Here is a 19,937-nt window from a genome sequence, read left to right on the forward strand (position 1 = left end):
GCCAATTTAACCACCAGCCTATTCTATTTCGCACGAAATCGAATGCTACTAAAAAAAGGGTCATTCGATTTCATTTTAAGACTAGTCATATCTACTTTTACGTCATTCGATTTAACAAAATAATCATTAAATTTAACAATTCATCGAAGCTGCATTCCAATTCGCAGGAGTGTTTTTGAGGCATGTGTTTAGCCATTCAATTTAATTTTGAGGCAGTCAATTCTGATAGTTGTGCAGTCTTAAAAACGCTTTACTCCTTATACGAATGTGAAAATGTCAAGTCGTGAACTTTGCTGAATTCCACTAAAAATGTTTTCGATGAGTCATATGATTATAAATAGGTTCCAATTGTGTAAAAAAACAATCATTTTGTATGCCCTTGTCCAGAGCTTTTCTGCGAGATTTGCGAAAAGCCCCGTTACGTAATCACTCTCAAAACGTCATAATCAGCGTGGATGTTTAACAAAGCAAACTCCCACAAATGACGTCAGCGGCATTGTCCTTTGACGCCCGCTCTCAACGGCAGCAGTGTTTTTAGTTTTTCAAAAAACCTTTAGGTAAGGGCCTGATTATTTAATCCATAATTACGAAAAGTTTAGAAGTTTACACATATCAAAATTTACATTAAAATGGTGAAAAGTGCATTATAAACATGCAAGTAAAAATACCATTTCTGTTGAAAACATTCCGCTGAGGTAGGTGTTTTTAAAGGCATGCTGTTAATGTTTTGGCACTCTTGAACATAAGATGTCTGGCACGCCAACAGATGGTTGGTGAATATTTACAAAAAACAACAACTGTATAAAAACATTTTAAAAATAAAATAAAATAAAAAACATTCAAACACATTCAAATGTCAGGTCTTGGTCAGTTAACCATTGAAGGTCTCCCGAAAAAAAATAAAGAAGAAAACAACCCTAATGGGGCCCAAGGTAAAGTCTACTGGAAACATAAAATAAAGAAAATAAATTTTAATTTTTTGAAAGATTGATTGTTCAACTCGACTTCGCCTTTTTGACGGGAGCATTCCATCTTGAACCTGTGAAGGTACGAAACGGTTTGCCTTATACAGTTTATCTGTTTACTCGTATTTCTTTAGTCGTACTTATTTGAATCCTCGGTGAGCGAAATTGATTGCCTCTTTACGAAATTGAAAATGATTAAATCAGCAAAATCTCTAGTCGAACCAGCTTTGCTAAATTGAATGATGATTGTGTGTCATGAAAAAGAATGAGTGTGCTAGGAACTTGAATGCCTCAAAACGAAATTGAATGAACGAATTCTGAATTTGAAACGCAGTAAAAACCGGTGAGGCAAAATAGCTTTAATTCGAGCGCCTGAAAATGAAATTGGCTGCTCATTTGCCGAATTTGACCGAGAAAACCTATATTACAAAATAGAAAAAGAGGCTTAGTATTCTTTAATTATTTGTCCAGTATTTTTGAAAAAGAAGCATTTTAAAATGTTTAAAGGCATTTTGGTTGCTATGTGAGTTTATTTAGTGTGGCATACCCCTTTAAAGATACAGAATAAGAAGACCGACATCTACATGTAAGCCGGTGACGCACCATTGACCCCATCCCATAAGGCAGTGGAAACTATTGGCAGTTACTCAAACTAATTAGTTAGCATAACATTTACTTGGTACCGAGCAATGGAAAGTTGTTCATAGTATAAAATACTGTGAGAAACGACCCCCTTCGAAGTAACGTAGTATTTGAGAAAGAGGTAATTTCTCACTCAAACAATATTTAAAAACTTCGTTTCTGAAGCCTTTTATTTTACTGTAGGATCTTTAAAGAGTGAAAGCAAACGAATCTCCTTCATTCTTATTGAAATTTTATGTTGGTTTAATGTTTTGTATATTTCCCTTCAATGTATGTAATCTTGATGTGTTTTACCTTGTAAATTCAATTGTATTTTTTTAGCCTTTGGCTACAACAAATATTTGAATAAAATACCTTGAATTGAATTGAAATTGAATTGAAAGTGTGCAATAAGGTTGTTTCGTTAATTATTCTTTTGCAGTCTCGATGACCAAAATAATAGCCAAAGATTTGTTATGTGATGCATAATTATGTTGGGATACACCAAGTGAGAAAACTGGTCTTTGACAGTTATTACCAAAGGTGCCCTTGAGAGACTTTTAACCAATATTGCTTCATCCTTCGGATGGGATGTAACGCTATTGGCCTCTTTAGTTGTGTAATGCACGTAATAGAACCCAACAGTACAGTAATCTTGAAAGAGAAAGAGTGTGCCACAAATTCTAGCGCCTTAAAGGCAGTGGACACTATTGGTAATTGTCAAAGACTAGCCTTCACAGTTGGTGTATCTCAACATATGCATAAAATAACAAACCTGTGCAAATGTTAGCTCAATCGGTCATCGAACTTGCGAGATAATAATGAAAGAAAAAACCCACCCTTGTCACACGAAGTTGTGTGCGTTCAGATGGTTGATTTCGAGACCTCAAGTTCTAAATCTGAGGTCTCGAAATCAAATTCGTGGAAAAATTACTTCTTTCTCGAAAACTATGGCACTTCAGATGGAGCTGTTTCTCACAATGTTTTATACCATCAACCTCTCCCCGTTACTCGTCACCAAGAACGGTTTTTGTGCTAATAAATTTTTTGAGTAATTACCAATAGTGTCCACTGCCTTTAAAGCTGAATGAATAGCAAGGTCAGCCACCTGATGATGCCTTATACAACATACGCAGCCACTCACTCTAGCACTCTGGAACAGATAGAGCTGGACGGGTAGGTCTCGGGTTTCTGGCTGACTTAATTAATTTTTCCTTGAGGTTTTGGATAATAAGTGATATCCAATTATTCATCTCTATTTTAACCACTTGTGTGTGGAGATTTTGAAAAGAGTTGACAGCGTATTAGTCACCGCGCTGTTTTTAATAATAGTAAAATCAAAATCAGCATAAATTAAATTAACTGTTAGAAAATAAAATGATATAAATAAAGATGAAAATAAATCGAAATAAGATACAACATAAACTAAACTAAAGTACAACAAAACAAGGTAATCAAAGTGATAAAGAAAAGGGGAAAAGGAAGAAAGGTAAAAATAATAAGAATGAGGAAAAAAAGGGGGGGGGGGAATAAAACATAATGATTTTCCAGTGTGGTACCCCTCTAATGTGTTTTCATTGTGTGCTTGAGGAATCTCATAAATTATAAAAAAGTTCTGTTAATAATCTACTGATTTTTATTTTATTTTTAAAGGTAGTGGACGCTATTGGTAATTACTCAAAATAATTATTAGCATAAAACCTTTCTTGGTAACGAGTAATGGGGAGAGGTTGATAGTATAAAACATTCAGAAACGGCTCCCTCTGAAATAATGTAGTTTTCGAGAAAGAAGTAATTTTTCACGAATTTGATTTCGAGACCTCAGATTTAGAATTTGAGTTCTCGACATCAAGCATCTGAAAGCACACAACTTCGAGTGATAAGGGTGTTTTTTTCTTTCATAGTTATCTCACAACTCCGACGGCAAATTTTTACCGGTTTGTTATTTTGTACACATGTTGAGATACACTAAGTGCGAAGACTGGTCTTTGACAATTACCAAGTGTCCACTGTCTTTAAGCACCATGTAATGGTTTACAAGGTGCTGTGGCGCAATATGCTGCCAATCCAGCCAGGAACACTGGGGTGAACCCCTTCTCTTTTCGATAAGTGCACTGGGTTCTTTTACATGCGTTTACACAACACATGGGACCAACGGCTTTACGTCCCATCCGAAGGACGAAGCAATGGTTATGTGTCTTGCTTAAAGACACATAATGAAAGCTTGTAACTTTCTCGACCCCCATCAAAATACCTATTGAATTTTAAATCAAAATTTGTGGGTCAAATCGGCAAAAAATCTGACATAGCATCTTTAATAGTCGACTGATTTTTACTTAAGTATTTTTTATTATTTGTTTTATTTCAATTTTTTTTAGGCGACTGGAAGTGCAGCTGCGAAACGTCACCTCGGACCAATCAATACACAGTCGAAACCAATGCTTTTTCACACTGTCCAAAATCTCAGGATCGGAACCGGTTCCGAACCTGAGGTTGTGTTCAGCCCGTTTCACACTGTAATAATTTCAATCCGCCTCCGATCCAGGTAGCATGCTCTAGCCGGATTATAATCAACCCTGGCAGATTTCACAAAAGTTGGGACTGGTCTTATCTCGAGTTAGGACGAGTAAGTCTTTCTAACTTAGGATTAATTTTAAGGTCTGCACGCTACAGTGCAGGGTTGGGACTCGTCCTAAGTCCTAAGATTACTCTAAAGTTAGGAAGAGTTTTGTGAAATCTCAATCCGGATCGGAGTTGCATTTTTCGGCGTGAACCGTTATCGGTTCACACCTTATTAGACGGTTCACGTAAAGACCTGGGCCCAATTTCATGGCTCTGCTTACCGTAAGCACAGAATCGGCGCTTACGGAAGCAGGGAATTATGTGCTCACGGCAAGCGTATTTCACGGGTTAGCGGCGAATTTGGGCTTCTGCGCGTGCGTACTTCACGTTACTAGGCATTCTACGCTTGTAAGGCTAGCGCAGAAATTAGGCGCTTGCATGTAAGCGGAGAATCGCGATCGTAAGCGCAGAATTCGGCGGTAAGCAGAGCCATGAAATTGGGCCCAGTGTGAATGTTGCTTATCTCTGATCGGTGTCGAAGAGAAGCGAGGCTGAACCGGAGAGGACCCGGGTAGGTTTCAACGCGGTTCGAAATGGAGGTAGTGAGAAAAGGCCTTAAAGCCAGTGGACACTTTCGGTAAACAGTGTTGTCCAAGGTCCACACTTCGTGTATCACAACCTATGTATAAAATAACATACCCGTGAAAATTTAGGCTCAATCGGTCATCGGAGTCAGGAGAAAATAACGGGAAAACCCACTCTTGTTTCCGCACGTTTCACCATGTCATGACATGTGTTTACAAAAATCCGTAACTCTCGCTATCGAGAATTGATATTGTTTTAATATTCTCTCGAAAAGTAAAGCATTTCATGGAACATTTTTTTTCTGTACCGAAAGTGTATACCTAAAACACCAATGAATTCATTATTCCCAAATGAAACCACTGGCAGGTTCTGAAATGCTACTGGCGGATAAAGACAGCAACCTGTTCTTTCTGAAAAACCAGGTGGAGATTTAATTAACCTTTAGAAGAATTAATTAAATCTTCACTAAAGTTAATCGGACCAAATTCAGATCGCTTTGAATTGCCCTAGAGTTCAGCAATACCTTGTTATCCTGAGGTAGTATAATGCAGCTTAAAGGGACACGTTGCCTTGGAACGGACGAGTTGGTCTATAAAAAAGCGTTTGTAACCGTTTGTTATGAAATGCATATGGGTAGAAAGATAATTTAAAAGTAGAATACAATGATCCACACAAGTTTGCCTCGAAGTTGCGTGATTTTCCTTTTACTGTGCGAACAAACACGGTCGGCCATTTATGAGTCAAAAATTTGATTCCCATAAATGGCCGACCGTGTTAGTCGACGAGGTAAAAGGATAACCGTGCAATTTCGAGGCATGTTTGTGTGGATCATTGTCTTTTACTTTTATAGCATCTTTCTACCCGTATGCATATTATAACAACGCTTTTCAAACACCAACTCGACCGATCCAAGGCAACGTTTCCTTTAAGAGAACTAAACGCGCCTTTGTCAACGACCTGTCTTTTCATTTTTTTTGTGTATCTCAACACAATACATAGAATAACAAACCTGTGAAAGTTTGAGCTCAATCTGTCATCAAAGTTGCGAGATAATAATGAATGAAAAAACACCCCTGTCACACGAAATTGTTTGCTTTCGTTCAGATGTCTGATTTCGAGACCTCAAACTCTAAATCTGAGGCCTCGAAATAAAATTCGTGGAAAATTACTTCTTTCTCGTAAACTGTTACCTCATCAGAGGGAGCCGTTTCTCACAATGTGTTATACTATCAACAGCTCTCCATTACTCGTTACCAAGTATGTTTTTGTGCTAATAATTGAGTAGTTACCAATAGTGTTCACTGCTTAATCTTTTGTTCATGGAAAACAATTTTATATGTTGCATAGGCCCTAAGCGTATTGCTGCCACATGAATAAAAACAAAACTATTTTGTACGTTACACAGTAAGTTTTGAACTGTTTTTTTATCTAAAGAATGTAATTTCAGAATTAACACTATACCTACAAGAGAATTGCACATGCTATCGCAAACCTCATGGTAATTACTCCAAATAATTGTTCTTATAACTTACTCGGTAAAATCGAGCAATGGAGAGCTGTTGGTAGTAAAAAACATTGTGTGCGAAACGGCTCCTTCTCTGAAGTAGCGTAGTTATTGAGAAAGAAGTAGTTTCCCACTGAAACATTCTAGTTGATTTCGAGACCTCGGCTCATTAAAGTACATAACTTGTAAGATAAGGGTGTATTTCTTCCATTATTCTATCGCATTTTCGAAAACCAAATCAGCTCAAATTTTCACAGGGTTGTTATTTTATGCATATGCTGAGATACACAAAATAAAAAGACTGGTCCTTGACAACAATTATTACCAAAGGTGTCCTCCAGTGTCTGAATTCTACCACCATGCAGAGTCACGGTTTCAAATGCCACTTTATATCAGACACGTATCTTGTCGAAGGAAAATAAATATTGTCTTGAAGAAACAACACGAGATGATTTATAGTCATTTGACGGCGAGATTAATTTTGTTTCAGATCAAAGACCCAGTGATCTCTTTAGGTTGTTTGATCCGCACCGACCGAGAGAAACATGAGCGTAAAAGGTTGTATCAAATATCTTCATTACGGAGTGTCACTGTTACCAACATGGCCAACGGGGCAATTATTTATGTGGTAAAGCAACATGATCAGGATGGTATCATCTTTAAAGGCATTGGACACCTTTAGTAACGGTGTCAAAGACCAGTATTCTCACTTGGCATAGGCCAAGTAACTGCGAGGATGGTTTTGCACGGGGCGGACGCAATGGCATTATATGCAGCAGCGTCCGGTGGACACAATTGCATTATCAAAACGGTCCGGTGGATATTATTGCATATGCAGTAATGTCCTCCAGATAGTGTTGCATAGCGGACATACATGTAGTTGCATGCAAAACCGGCTGGAAGGGCAATGGGTTGTAGAGAACAGTCAGAGAGACACCGGGCTGTAGGGTTAAATAAGACACCCAGCAATAGGGCAGGCAAGACAGTGTGGGGCAATAGTGTTTAAGGCAGGGCAGGCAAGGCACAAGGGTGTAGGGCAGGAGGTATAGGGCAGGAGGTATAGGGCAGGGAAAGACATCGGGGAGTAGGGCAGCGCACTACACTGGTGTAGGGCAGGGCCATGAAGAAACCTGGGTAGGTCAGGGGTAAGGGCAAATCACCATTGGTGTAGGGAAGGGCAAGACAATGGTGTAAGGTGGGGGTAGTCAGGACACCAGAGGGTACAGGGCGGGGCAAGGCACAATATTGTAAAGGTAAAGGGCATGGTCAGCAAGGCACCAAGATAGGTCAGTGTGTCTGCAAAGCACAATGGTGTAGGGCAGGGTAAGGTAGTGGTCGTCAAGACACCAGAGTTTACAGGGCTGGGCAAGACACATTATTTTGTAGGCCATGGTCAGCAGTACACCAAGATATGTCAGAGTGGTTGCAAAGCACATGGGTGTAGGGCAGGGTAACTAGTGGCTTTGGACAGCGGGCAAGACACCTCCAAGCTAGTCTTGAAGTCAAGTTGGTAATTGTTGAGCGCTACGGGGATGGTACACTCATCCTCGATCCCAGTATGCGTGTGTGAGTCAGTGGCAATTACCACGCGATACGACTGTTGCATGTGTATAATCGCAATGCGACAGTTGCATAAACGGCAGACAAATAGGCAGTCGTCAAGACTTGTCATCAAGTCTACCTCCGAGCCAACTTGATCACTCCCTATGGCCAACATTTTTATAGCAAAACAAAGTACAACTAAAACACAACTTCTACACAGCAACATAATGAGAGACTATCCACTGTAGATGCATAAACCTACAGTGGTATATTTTTAATAGACACATTCTGATGCCCCATAGAAAAAAAGAATTTACAATCATAAATGGACGCGTTTAAGGGCACAATATTGTGTTGTATTAAGTTAGAGAAAGTGCTTTTTTGTTGTAAGGCCATTGCAAAACAAAAAAGGCACACATGTTTTTATACACTCGCAATGAACCTTACGGAATACATACAAAATTAAAATACTCTGCATACGGTGCTACTTTAAATAAATCCCCAAATTAATACTTCAAAGGAACATTGCAGAATTGGTATGACAAAACAAATTGTCTATTTTATCATGACCCAGATGGTCAATCAATCTCAAAATTCTACAGGTTTGTCAGTGTATGTAAATAATAAAGTGCTTATAATGCCAGCAACTATTGTGTTAGCAAAAACCGACTCTGTAATGCTCCTTTAAATACACCCAAATACTTTATATGTGTACACATAGAGGGAAATTCCTATGTAGACTTAACTCCACACGGGTCATTTAGCAAATCTTATGGTATTAGAATGAATTTGCATTGTTTTCTACACCAAGGACTGTTCTGTTGAAGAACGTAGCAACGAGGCTGTACATAACACTGCACAATTCAAACATAAGAGGTCCTCAAAATACAAGTTAGAATACAAACTAATGAAAATCCTATTACTTCTTATTATAGCCTACCACTGATGTGTCAAGCTACGGTACTATCAGTGTGTATCGGGTTAGTCTTGGCCCAAGGCTATGGTGCTTGATATTGGATAGTGTACTGCGCGCAGTTTTAAATGGCCAAAGCGCACCCGCCACGGTATGATTTAGTTTACTGGACAGCTTGTAATCTAGACTATACTTGTAGCTTGCCAGTATAGTCTAGATTACAAGCCGTCCAGTAAACTAAATCATACGGTGGCGGGTGCTCTTTGGCCATTTACAACTGCGCGCAGTACACTACCCAATATCAAGCACCATAGTCTTGGGCCAAAGACTAGTATCGGGTGTGATTTGAATCCATGACCGAAACACTCTAGAGCTGGGCCCAATTTCATAGAGCTGCTTAAGCAAAAAATTTGCTGAAGTGCGAAAATAGCTTGCTTATTTTACACATGTTACTGGGAAAAATTTCATGCCATACATTGTAACATACATTGCTTGTGACTGGTATTTAGCTGTTGTTCACTTATGCGTAACCATTGAGTGGAATCTTGGCCTGTAATCTGATTTTACTAAGCAAGGTTTTTTTTTGCTTAAGCAAGGTTTTGTGCTTAGCAGCTCTATGAAATTGGGCCCGGGTGTCAAAACCACCAGAGCCAGACTAAATAACAGGGGTGAGATTTAGCACAAACAGCCTGAAATTTGGATACAAATTCAAAGGTATGTTGAAATGATGCCATTTCTACCTGTTGGTAACCCCTGGAGTTATAGATTCCAAGGAGCTTTTGGCCCTAGAGAAGAAGACCAATGAGCAGGATTTGTGGAAAAACAAGGTTTTCTGGTTCTCTTCACTAGAACGACATAAAATGTCTTAATTCGGATAACAGCCTGAAGAATCTCCTCCCTGAAATAAGTCGAAGCACAACGATTGAAGCACAGCAAAATATTGCTGAACACAAACTGGTTCCCAGCCAAAATTCCAGAAAGATTACATTGTTGCAATGTAAAGTGTTTGGACAGTTGGAAAAAAAAAAAGTGTCTGATTAAAACACTCTGGTTGGGCAATGCATCATTAAACATAAGCATGAACACAACCTCACAAGATATTATACCATCTCAGACCCATTTCTATATATATGAAAAACCAGAGAGTTTTAAAATGAATGCCATAAAACGAAAACCAATACTGAACCACTTTTAAAAACACGAATAACTGGGGCTAGACCCAGTGACAATGGCACGCTGTACTTAGCAGTCTCTTGAAAATTTGACATCTGTGGTCGTACTTAAAAACGAATACAGTGCTCCAGTTACTACGACTGCATATGTCAAAGATTCGAAGGAAATAAACTAAGTACATTGCCTCAGATGGTTAATGGGTCTTAACTGGGCCAAAATGTCACAACTCTCCTTACATGTTAAGCAGAAAAGTCAGCGCTTAGTGTATTTAACAGGTAAGCAGGAAATGTTTGCCTTTGTGTTTATACTAAGCAGATATTCTGCTATGGTGGGAATTGCGCCACGCCATGTCATATTATATATATATTTTTTTTTTAAATTGAACTTATATGGTTTACAACTAAAATTGTTTGGTAAAATTAATGTTTATAAATGTATACATTTACCAAAAGTGGCAGCTTTTTCAAAAAGCAAAAAACTAAGTTCAATAGATATGCTGTCTTCTTGATATTTTGAATTTTAGATTTGTTTTATTTCTTAAAGGCATGGCGTCTTTGGTAGTTGTTAAATACCAGTATTCTGACTTGGTGTATCCCAACATATTAAATGTATGCATAAAAGACAAACTTTTTGAAAATGTTGACTCAATTGGTCATGGTGGTTGCAAGAAAAATATAAAAGAAAAACACACTTGTTGCACAATTAATTTGTGTGCTTTCCAATGCATAATAAAAAGCTTCAGGTCTGAAGTCTTTTAATATTGGAGTGAAACTACAGTGTATGTTACTCCAGAGAGAGTTGGTTCTCACGATGTTTTATACTATCAACAGTTCTGCAATGCTTGTTGCCAAGTTAATTTTGATGCTAACAATTACTTAGAATAATAACCAATAGTGTTCGGTGTCTTTAAACGGTTATTTTTCCAGCAGCCCATTTTGGTTTATTCCATCAGACGTTCCATAATTCTGTTGACCCATTAGTCCGCAGTTAACGATTAGTGACATTCTGTGTTTACCCATTCGTCTGACAGCCCATTTATCCGACAGCTTGTCATCCAAATAGGCCTACTCTTAAACATGCATTGATTTTTAGGTATCCAGCCACCATTCTTTAGAATTTCATGAATATGTTCTTGTTAGTTTGTTATTCTTGGTGAGGCCGTCAAGGGGAGATCCAATTTCTGTCATCCCCATACATCGTCAAGCAATAGGAGCCACTAATTTTGTGGCAGTTTTTTTTTCCAGGGTAATAATAAAGTTAGATACACATGTAAATGTATTTGCACCTAATTCTAACTTAGCCTATAGACACAAACTCAGCGAGTCCAGCAGATAACAAGTCCAATTCAATCATCCAACTGCGATGGGAATTACGATCTGTCAATTTGTAAATGTCCCACTAAATGGGCTGTGTTACTGCCGCAAACACTATTAGCCCCATTCGGAGGTTTGTGGACACCGCCACATGTATAAGAATCCACTGTTTCATTTGGGTGTACAATGTACTTGTAAAATGACAAATTCACCCAAGGCCAAAAAATGCTAGATTTGAACGCAGTTTTACAAAACGGAGAAGTCCACTACGAGGGGGCAGGCTCTCAGCATGTGGCTTGAGTTTCAAGTAAAAATTGCCCCTTTGGTAGGGGGCAACTTTTTGGGGGCCATCTGACTGGCATCCATCCGCAGAAACAGTTTACCAGCCAAAACACAATGTTCTGTTGCTAGCTGGTTCCCTTGATTTGATTTGTCGGTGAACGGCTTAATGAATATGGAACCAGTTAACTTTTTGAGTAGATGATAATATAAAAACATAATTTGTACAGACTCTGGAATGCAACTTGTACAAAGTCATATTTGAAGTGTACCACAAAGGAAACTTTGAAATCAAATGAATTTGGGTTAAAAATACAAAACAATTGTATTTATATAGATAGGATTTGAGGCATTGCATGGTGAGGTATAAATGTATATTTGGTTTGCGGTAACACCATCTACTTGCCAGGTAACTGAGATGTCTCCCGAACCTCCGATTATCTACTCCGCGGCAGTAGAATAAAGCAAAACAGTTCTCTAAGAACAAACTCTACCTGGCAAGTAGATACACACATGGTGTTACCGCAAACCAAATATAAAATGTATTTAAGTAAGTAATTGGATTTGTCCTTTTTAAAACCATGTACAACTCTTGAAAGTTACTTGTTTGGGAGCGGCACTGTAGACCATTACAAAAGGCACTCGATTAGTACACAGCTCAAATGGAAGAAAACATCAAATTTTGAATTCCTTGGATATAAACACGATACATATTTTATCAAAATTTGATAAAAACAAACGCTGCATATATCTCAAAATTCATCAGCTGCTTTAAAGGTATAGTATGTGAAATGTTTTCATAAGGACCAGTGTTTAGATGTACAAGGGGTCACTTTTATTGTAATAAAAAAAATAAAAAAAAAAAAAAAAATAAAAACTCTTCTCTCCACCCAGGGGTATAAATTGGTAACTGCAAGGGTAGTTTGATATTGTGTTTGAAAAAGCCTTCAGAGCACCACAACAGTTTACTCCCCAGGGTGCCTAGAGTGATTACGGGAACATGTTTGGTACGATGACCCAAGCACTAATATAAAGGGCGTTGGTACGCTTGTATAAAAATGCGCTATACATGTAAGAACTTGTTATTATTGTTATTTTTTTTTATACATGCAGCCAGAGAAATAATCAGCATGCAAGGCTGCAAACAAGGGATGAGAATTTCAGAAACTTGACATTTCCTGAAAGTGTTTTTCAGGCCTGGGGGTTACTCATTCAAGACCCAGAACCTCCCCGATGTTACAATTCAGGAGGCATACAGACTATGTGCATCCCCGAAAAATTCAAACTGCAAGTTTGGTCGCTCTTTCTTTACCGGCTTTACTTCTTCCAAGAAAATTTTGATTCCCAAGGAGATTTTGAAAAAATCATGTAATCAGAAAAATTACAACAAAAACCTAAAACAAGGGAACCTTATTCAAGGCCCTGTTGACTTTAAACAAATAGTAAGAATGTAGAACAAACGTGACCTGTTTGTCAAAACCTGAGAGACAAAGAATACAGTATTGGGTTGTAATTGCAGAAAAGGTCTGAACACCAGGGTCCTAAGTTGTACGGTACAAACAAAGTTGCCTAAAAACCAAATGAAACTTTTCCAGCTTAAGCCTGGCGGCGAAAGTTTATTGCTTTTTTTTTATTAATCCAATATGGATTTGTGCTTCATTATCTATGGCCCTTTTCACAATAACGTACTCCCCAGGGTTGCCCCCTGGGAATAACGGCAGACCATTTCACACTATGATCGTTCACTCCCCCCCCCCCCCATCTGCCCTCTGTCTGCCCAAACAACTGGGCGGACCCTGGGGGAATAGCCACCCCTGCTCTTGAGTAGGTGTAAGTGGTAAAACCCTGGGGTATTCTTGAAACATGCAACGGAAACACCATGGAATAACGGACACAGTGTGAAAGTACGCCGTGGGTAGCTGTGGGGTAAGAAAAGTCCTGGGGCCTCCCCAGTGCTGTACTCCACGAGAAAAATGAGACCTCTTCAAAACGAGGCCTGTTCGTAACCGACTAAGCCGAAACAATCCAGCAATCCAACAATTGGCTACTTGACACTCCTTTATAGCAAATGCTGAATAGAACTGTAAACAAGCCCTTGAAGCATTATCAGAAATGCTATGACAAGGGGTGTCTGCAAAGTGAAGGGCACCAATGCAATATTTGTTCTATCAATACCAAGCTCCACTTTGAAAATGTTGAACAGTGTTCCCATTTCGTTGTTGCAGCTCAGAACTATTATCACTCAACACACGTGCATTCTGTTGTTTATGCAGTCGCACAAGCCAAACAGACCCCTATGTCTAAAAGAACTGCCGTTTGCGCAATCTTGTGACAACACACCTTGGTAAAAGAGAATGTAGAACATAAAACATGACCCTTCTTTGAGAAGGTGGGGAAAATTCTGCTATTTTATGACCCGCCAGAGTTTGATTGTTATTTATTTTAGTCAAGCTGGGCCAGTAGGAGCTGAAGCTCACGGAAAGTGCTACCCATCTTGCCTGCTGTGTGCTGTCTGTCCTCAACCACCGTTCTGACAGCCAGTAGGTAGCCGTAACACTTGCTACACTTCTTGTACCTGAAATTCAGGAAGAAGGATAGGGGTTAACAAATCCTTTTTTCAGCCTTTATTTCTATCCTCATTTTTTGTTTTGACAAAATATAAAATAATTTTTTGGGTTGAACAAAGAATTGACTAAAGTGGGATTCGAACCAACGACCTCCGGCTTAACTGAGCTATCTAGCCCTATATTGGCGGTATTGACCCCTTGCACACGTATCACACGCGGCGACCAATGCCACGCTCACCATGTTGGTGGGCAGTTAGGTTTACGTGTATTAACGCTGCGTCGCCTAAAATGCACACTTTACTGCGTAACGCGAAGCATAAAGTTAATATAAAAACGCACAGTGAAATTGCCCACCAGTATGGCGCATTCAAGATTTTTCTGCAGATGACATCAGGAGAAATGGGTCAATAGGGCTAGATAGCTCAGTTGGTAGAGCGCCGGCACGTTAATCCGGAGGTCGTTGGTTCGAATCCCACTTTAGTCAATCCTTTGCTCAACCCCAAAAATCGTTTCATAGTTTACCCAGTCAGTTTCCCTTGTGGTTTATATTGATAAAATATAAAATAGAAAGTAGGCCTAATCTATAAAAAAAAAATTAAAAAAAATAAAAAAAATACAAAACATAGAAACACAAAGGAATCAGAATTTTGAGTTTAATTATTGGTTACCAAATGAAGACCAAAATAAAATATTGTTGGAGCAAAAGGATTACACAGGGGAAATTTACAAGGAACTGTGTGTACAAGGCCTATGTCATGTATGTGAAGATATTTCTGGATAGGTAAAGTTTGATAGACACACTTAAAATTAAAGGCAATCCAAACTTTGGTTAGAAGAACAGCAGCTTTCGATAGTTCAAAGCATTTTGAGAAACATTTCACTTTAAAGAAATGTGGTTATGGAAAAAGATAAAAGTTTTTATTCCTCCCCAAATTTTGAATCTGAAAACTGTCAGCAAGGGTTCTCAGATTGTGTGTTCAATTATGGATTATTCTTCCTGCATTGACATTTAGCACCTTTCCAGAATTTTTTTGCGATATCTTAAAAATGCGACCATCTTTTGAGGTGAAGTTTTCACAAGATAGTTTGATTGAAATTTTTGTACAATTATATACATGTAAGATTTAAACAGTTGAACGGTTAAAAAAACAACTGGGTGTCGTGGCCGAGCGGTTATGAGCACTGAATTCAAGCTCTGCTGATTCTGTTCAGCAGAGTGTGGTTTCGAATCCCGGTCGTGACACTTGTGTCCCTGAGCAAGACACTTAACTAATATTGCTTCACTCCACCAGGGGGTAAATGGGGACCTGTGAGGGCAGAGATGGTTCTTGTGATTGATTTAGCCGAGTAGTGCATTTGTTGCACGAGGCTGTGAGCACCGAATTCAAGCTCTGCTGATTCTGTTCAGCAGAGTGTGGTTTCGAATCCCGGTCGTGACACTTGTGTCCTTGAGCAAGACACTTAACTATTATTGCTTCTCTCCACCAAGGGGTAAATGGGGACCTGTGAGGGCAGAGATGGTTCTTGTGATTGATTTAGCCGAGTAGTGCATTTGTTGCACGAGGCTGTATACTCCCCAGGGAGCTGAGATGGTTTAAGGAGTGAATTAAAGGAAAGGTTGCCTTGGATCGGTCAAGTTGGTCTTTGAAAAGCATTTGTAACCGTTTGTTATAGAATGCATATGATTAGAAAGATATTTTAAATATAGAATATAATGATCCACACAAGTATCTTTCGAAACTGCGTGGTTTTCCTTTTACTTCGTCGACAAACGATTGGCCATTTACGGTCGGCCACTGGGAGTCAACATAAATGGCCGACCATGTTTGGCGACGAGGTAAGAGGGAAACCACGCAATTTCGAGTGATACTTGTGTGGATCATTATATTCTACTTTTAAAATATCTTTCTAATCATATGCATTTTATAACAAACGGTTACAAACGCTTTTCAAAGACCAACTCGTCCCATCCAAGGCAACGTGTTCCTTTAAGTACAGGAAAGAGTATAAGAATTATCCACAAAATGCAAATATGGAAATGAGTGAGCTTTCAAATTGAAGGTGACTAATTCCCCAAAAAAAGTTTTCAAGTTTCCTTTCCGATCGATAACAAAACAACTATTATTAACCAACCTTTCTTCTCTGGAAATATCTACACCCGATGGCGGCGTCTTCACATTGGACTTGATGAGAGTGGTGAAGCTCTTTAAGATCAACTTGACTGCAGCGCATCCACATTGTACATAGCTATGGTTACATGGAGAGAAGAAACTAATAAATAAAATTGCACATAGCGTCTTATAAACTCCGCATATACGTTACTCAGTTATGCTTCTGGCTGGCGCTATAACATAATGTATGGTATTTCCTGGAAGGTAACATAGGACTACGTTTGAATTATGAGACCAAATCATTTAACTTAGCACCATGTAATGTTTTTACAAGGTGCTTTGCCACAATATGCTGACAATCAAACCAGGAACACCGGTGTGGCGGTTTCAACTTTCCGCCGTGTTCAGTTTTTCCGAATGACCAAATACGGTAATATTACGTCATGCGACGCCTGCGCACAGCAAGCAAAAGTAGTCAATTGTTAGTGCCGTACTGAGTCCTGGAAAACTGAACACGGCGGAAGACTGAAACCGCCACACTGGGGCGAACCCCTTCAATTACAAATATACAATGTAAAGAGTATATTTGTAGGTACAATAACAAAATAACACATCGGGCCTAATAGACAACAATATAAATGCACTTTATATTTAACAAAAGCATACAATGTACAACAGGCCTAATAACATTAACATGAATGCAGCATTACATTCAATAAACATTTCAAGAGTGTGAACAACAAATTGCCAGTGAGTGGCAAGATGGAACAGGTGACCAGCACAGTTGGAGTGGAAATGGATGGGGCTCGGGAAGGGGGGAAAAGAAGGGGAGGAGGTAAACAGAAACCCCCACACCTAAAGTCCCCCCCCCCCAGACAAAAGAAGAAGAAAAAAAACATGAACAAAACATGAACAAATCCCACATTCTCAATACTGGCAGGTAGAACACAGCAGTTCTTAGAAACCCATGAGCAAAGCAAGGTCAGATTGAAACAAAATAAAATCCCTGCAGCACTTTGTAAGGGCTTTACAAGATCATTGAGCAGAAACTGCCAACCTGAGCAGAAACTCTGGGGGCGAACCCCTTCTCTAAACGTAACGTGTCAATGATGCTTTCAGCGAAGCAGCAAGCTCGACTGAAGTGGATGATTGAACTCTCGGCTCGTTAACTAACCACCATCTACAATTTCATCTACGTGTACATGTACTTGGCAACCGAAGAACTATACAATGTCAATGAGGCAAATGAGATAATGGCATTTATTAATAACGCGGTGTGCACTTACTTTTCATATTTGCTTGTCATCAAGTCCTTTATTTTGGGTAAAAGTACCACACACAAGTCGAGTGACCATAGTGACCTGTAGAAACAAATGGAGGAAGGGAAAATATAATATCAAGAATGAAAAGCACACAAGTCACAAACTGCTCGTGGCGCTTATACAAACAATAACATACATGTACACATGTGTACAATTTTATAATCAAAATGGAAATGTAAGCCTAACCAAGCTAAGAAGAAATCCCGAATACACTACATGTCGTCAACAAATATAGAAAAAAGGGAAAAAACATATTAATAATATGACAGCTTATAAAGTGCACAACTCTACAAAGGTGCATGTACGCATTGCCCTAATCAAATAATAACAAACAAATGTATTACAATAATTGTAGGCCTAACTAGCTACATTAAGAAGAAATCCACAATACAATACATGTGGTAAAGAAATACAGAATAATATAAGAAAAATTTGAAAAAAAAAACGAAAATAGAAACAAACCATTTACTGAAATAAATAATTGAAAAAACTAGTCCTTACAAGTTTTTTTATTTTTTGAGTTAAAAAAAAAGATGATTTTACTAGTCTTTTTTATTAATCTTAATCTTTTATAAGTTTTTTTTAAAAGTTGGGTTAGAGAAAAAGATGATATTACAAGTGCAGGCAATGTGAGAAGATCGACGATCACCCCATGAATGATACTGGATCTGCTCAATAAAGAGGCTAGAATTGTAAGACCGGAAATTGCCAGGAAGATCGCAGGCCTATGGTTTTAGAAGATCATCAATGTGTATGCAGGGGCATTGTTGAACTAACCCTTAAGAGACCATAGCGGCCACAAACAGCTTGTTCGACATGCATGTGACGTGAAATGGCCCAGTGCTTAAGAGCACCGGATTCAAGCTCTGGTGTTTCATCAGCAGAGTGTGGGTTCAAATCTCGGTCGTGACACTTGCTACATAAAATCAGGGAGGTAGTGCTTTCTGCTCTATCAGCCAGGTTTCGGATTGATGATACCCAAGCCTACATCCGTATGGACTGTAAAAGGGGTAACCCTGTTTCAGCCCTAGGAGTAAGTGGCAACGGCCTCCGGAAAAAAATTATTGTAGCCCACACCTTGAAGTGGCCTTTAGGCCTCGTGTGTCTGGCGACTTGCATAAAAATAAAAAATAAAATTAAAAAAAATGTACTTGCAGTCACACACAGAGGTCAAAGTAAAGGTCATGTCCAGATATGAAATTTCCAAATGTAGTACATGTATGTTAACACAGTATCCCAATTTCTAAAACACAAAACTTCATTTTCTGGTACACCCTACATGTTATTTCTGTCGACATTTTCACTGAAACAAAATTTAATTAAAGATTTAGAAACATGTTAGCGATATCCTGGCGTTTTATGATGATATAATAATATTAACAATAATAATAGTGACTTCCTATAGCCCGCAAATCTGTCACTCGGTGACACTCAGGGCCCTTTAACGTACGTACAGTAATTTGTGCAAGGGAAAAAAAATATACAAATAATACACAAAATGCCCAAATGAATGGTCTCTTAAATGCTTAATGGTTAAATTAAAATTTAAAACATTTTGGAAGACTCTCCTAAGAATTGTTCTTTATATAAAGGTATACTTTTTAACTTTATTTTATTATTATTTTTTTTTTAGGGGGGGGGGGTGGGGGACGACGAGGGCGTTTGAATTTGATACTTACTTCTTCATTAACATGATGTTTATCAAGTCTACGATGATAGCTTGGTCCCTCATATTAACAGCAGATTCTACCGCAGTCTGTAAAAACAAAAACAAACAAAACACAAACATTTAATGAATGCAGATCAACAACAAACACTTATAAACATGGAATTAACTTAAAGACACTAGACACTATTGGTAATTGTCAAAGACCAGTCTTCCCACTTGCTGTATCTCAACATAACATGCATAAAATATCAAAAAGCTGAAAATTTGAGCTCAATTGGTTGTCGAAGTTGCGAGATAATCATGAAAGAAAAAACACCCTTGTCACACAGAGTTGTGTGCTTTTAGATGCTTGATTTCGAGACCTCAAATTCTGAGGTCTTGAAATCAAATTCTCACGTATCTCTTCATGCATATTGAACAGTGCAAAAAAGCAAAACATTTTTCTTGGTACACTTTTAGGGGGGGAAGGGGGTATTGAAAAAGGGTACAGTCCGTACAAATTGTTGACAAATTGTAAAGGCCCCTTGAGCAACGGATGCAAATCGCCCCCCTAAAAATTTGTGAATACTGCACAAAAAAGATCCCAGACAAACCTTGAAACTGTATCGGAATTCAGACCTACTGTACATGTAAGTGTAGAGTGACTTTCAAAATAGAAGTCTAGACTGCTGCAGGCAATTTTTAAACTTACGTCCAAATTGAGCTGACAAGACAGTCCAAAAATAGAAAGCTGCCTGTGGTAATTTTCACTTAAAGGCAGTGGACACTATTGGTATTTACTCAAAATAATTAAATGCATAAAACCTTACTT

At 38.6% G+C, this 19,937-nt stretch overlaps 1 protein-coding gene across 1 annotated transcript in view; it reads right to left on the reverse strand.

The window, feature by feature from the left end:
* Nucleotides 1–8,018: 8,018 nt before the first annotated feature.
* LOC139934732 (katanin p80 WD40 repeat-containing subunit B1-like) overlaps nt 8,019–19,937 on the reverse strand; it is a 38,699-nt gene continuing 26,780 nt past the window's right edge. The window contains exons 13-16 of the mRNA XM_071929118.1: nt 19,137–19,213; nt 17,422–17,496; nt 16,158–16,271; nt 8,019–14,032 (exon numbers count right to left, since the gene is read on the reverse strand). Of these exons, the coding sequence (XP_071785219.1) occupies nt 13,900–14,032; nt 16,158–16,271; nt 17,422–17,496; nt 19,137–19,213 (399 nt within the window). The 3' untranslated portion in view covers nt 8,019–13,899. The remainder of the gene's footprint in view (nt 14,033–16,157; nt 16,272–17,421; nt 17,497–19,136; nt 19,214–19,937) is intronic.

The sequence above is a fragment of the Asterias amurensis genome, chromosome 3 (assembly GCF_032118995.1).
Source record: "Asterias amurensis chromosome 3, ASM3211899v1".
NCBI classification, from domain to species: domain Eukaryota; kingdom Metazoa; phylum Echinodermata; class Asteroidea; order Forcipulatida; family Asteriidae; genus Asterias; species Asterias amurensis.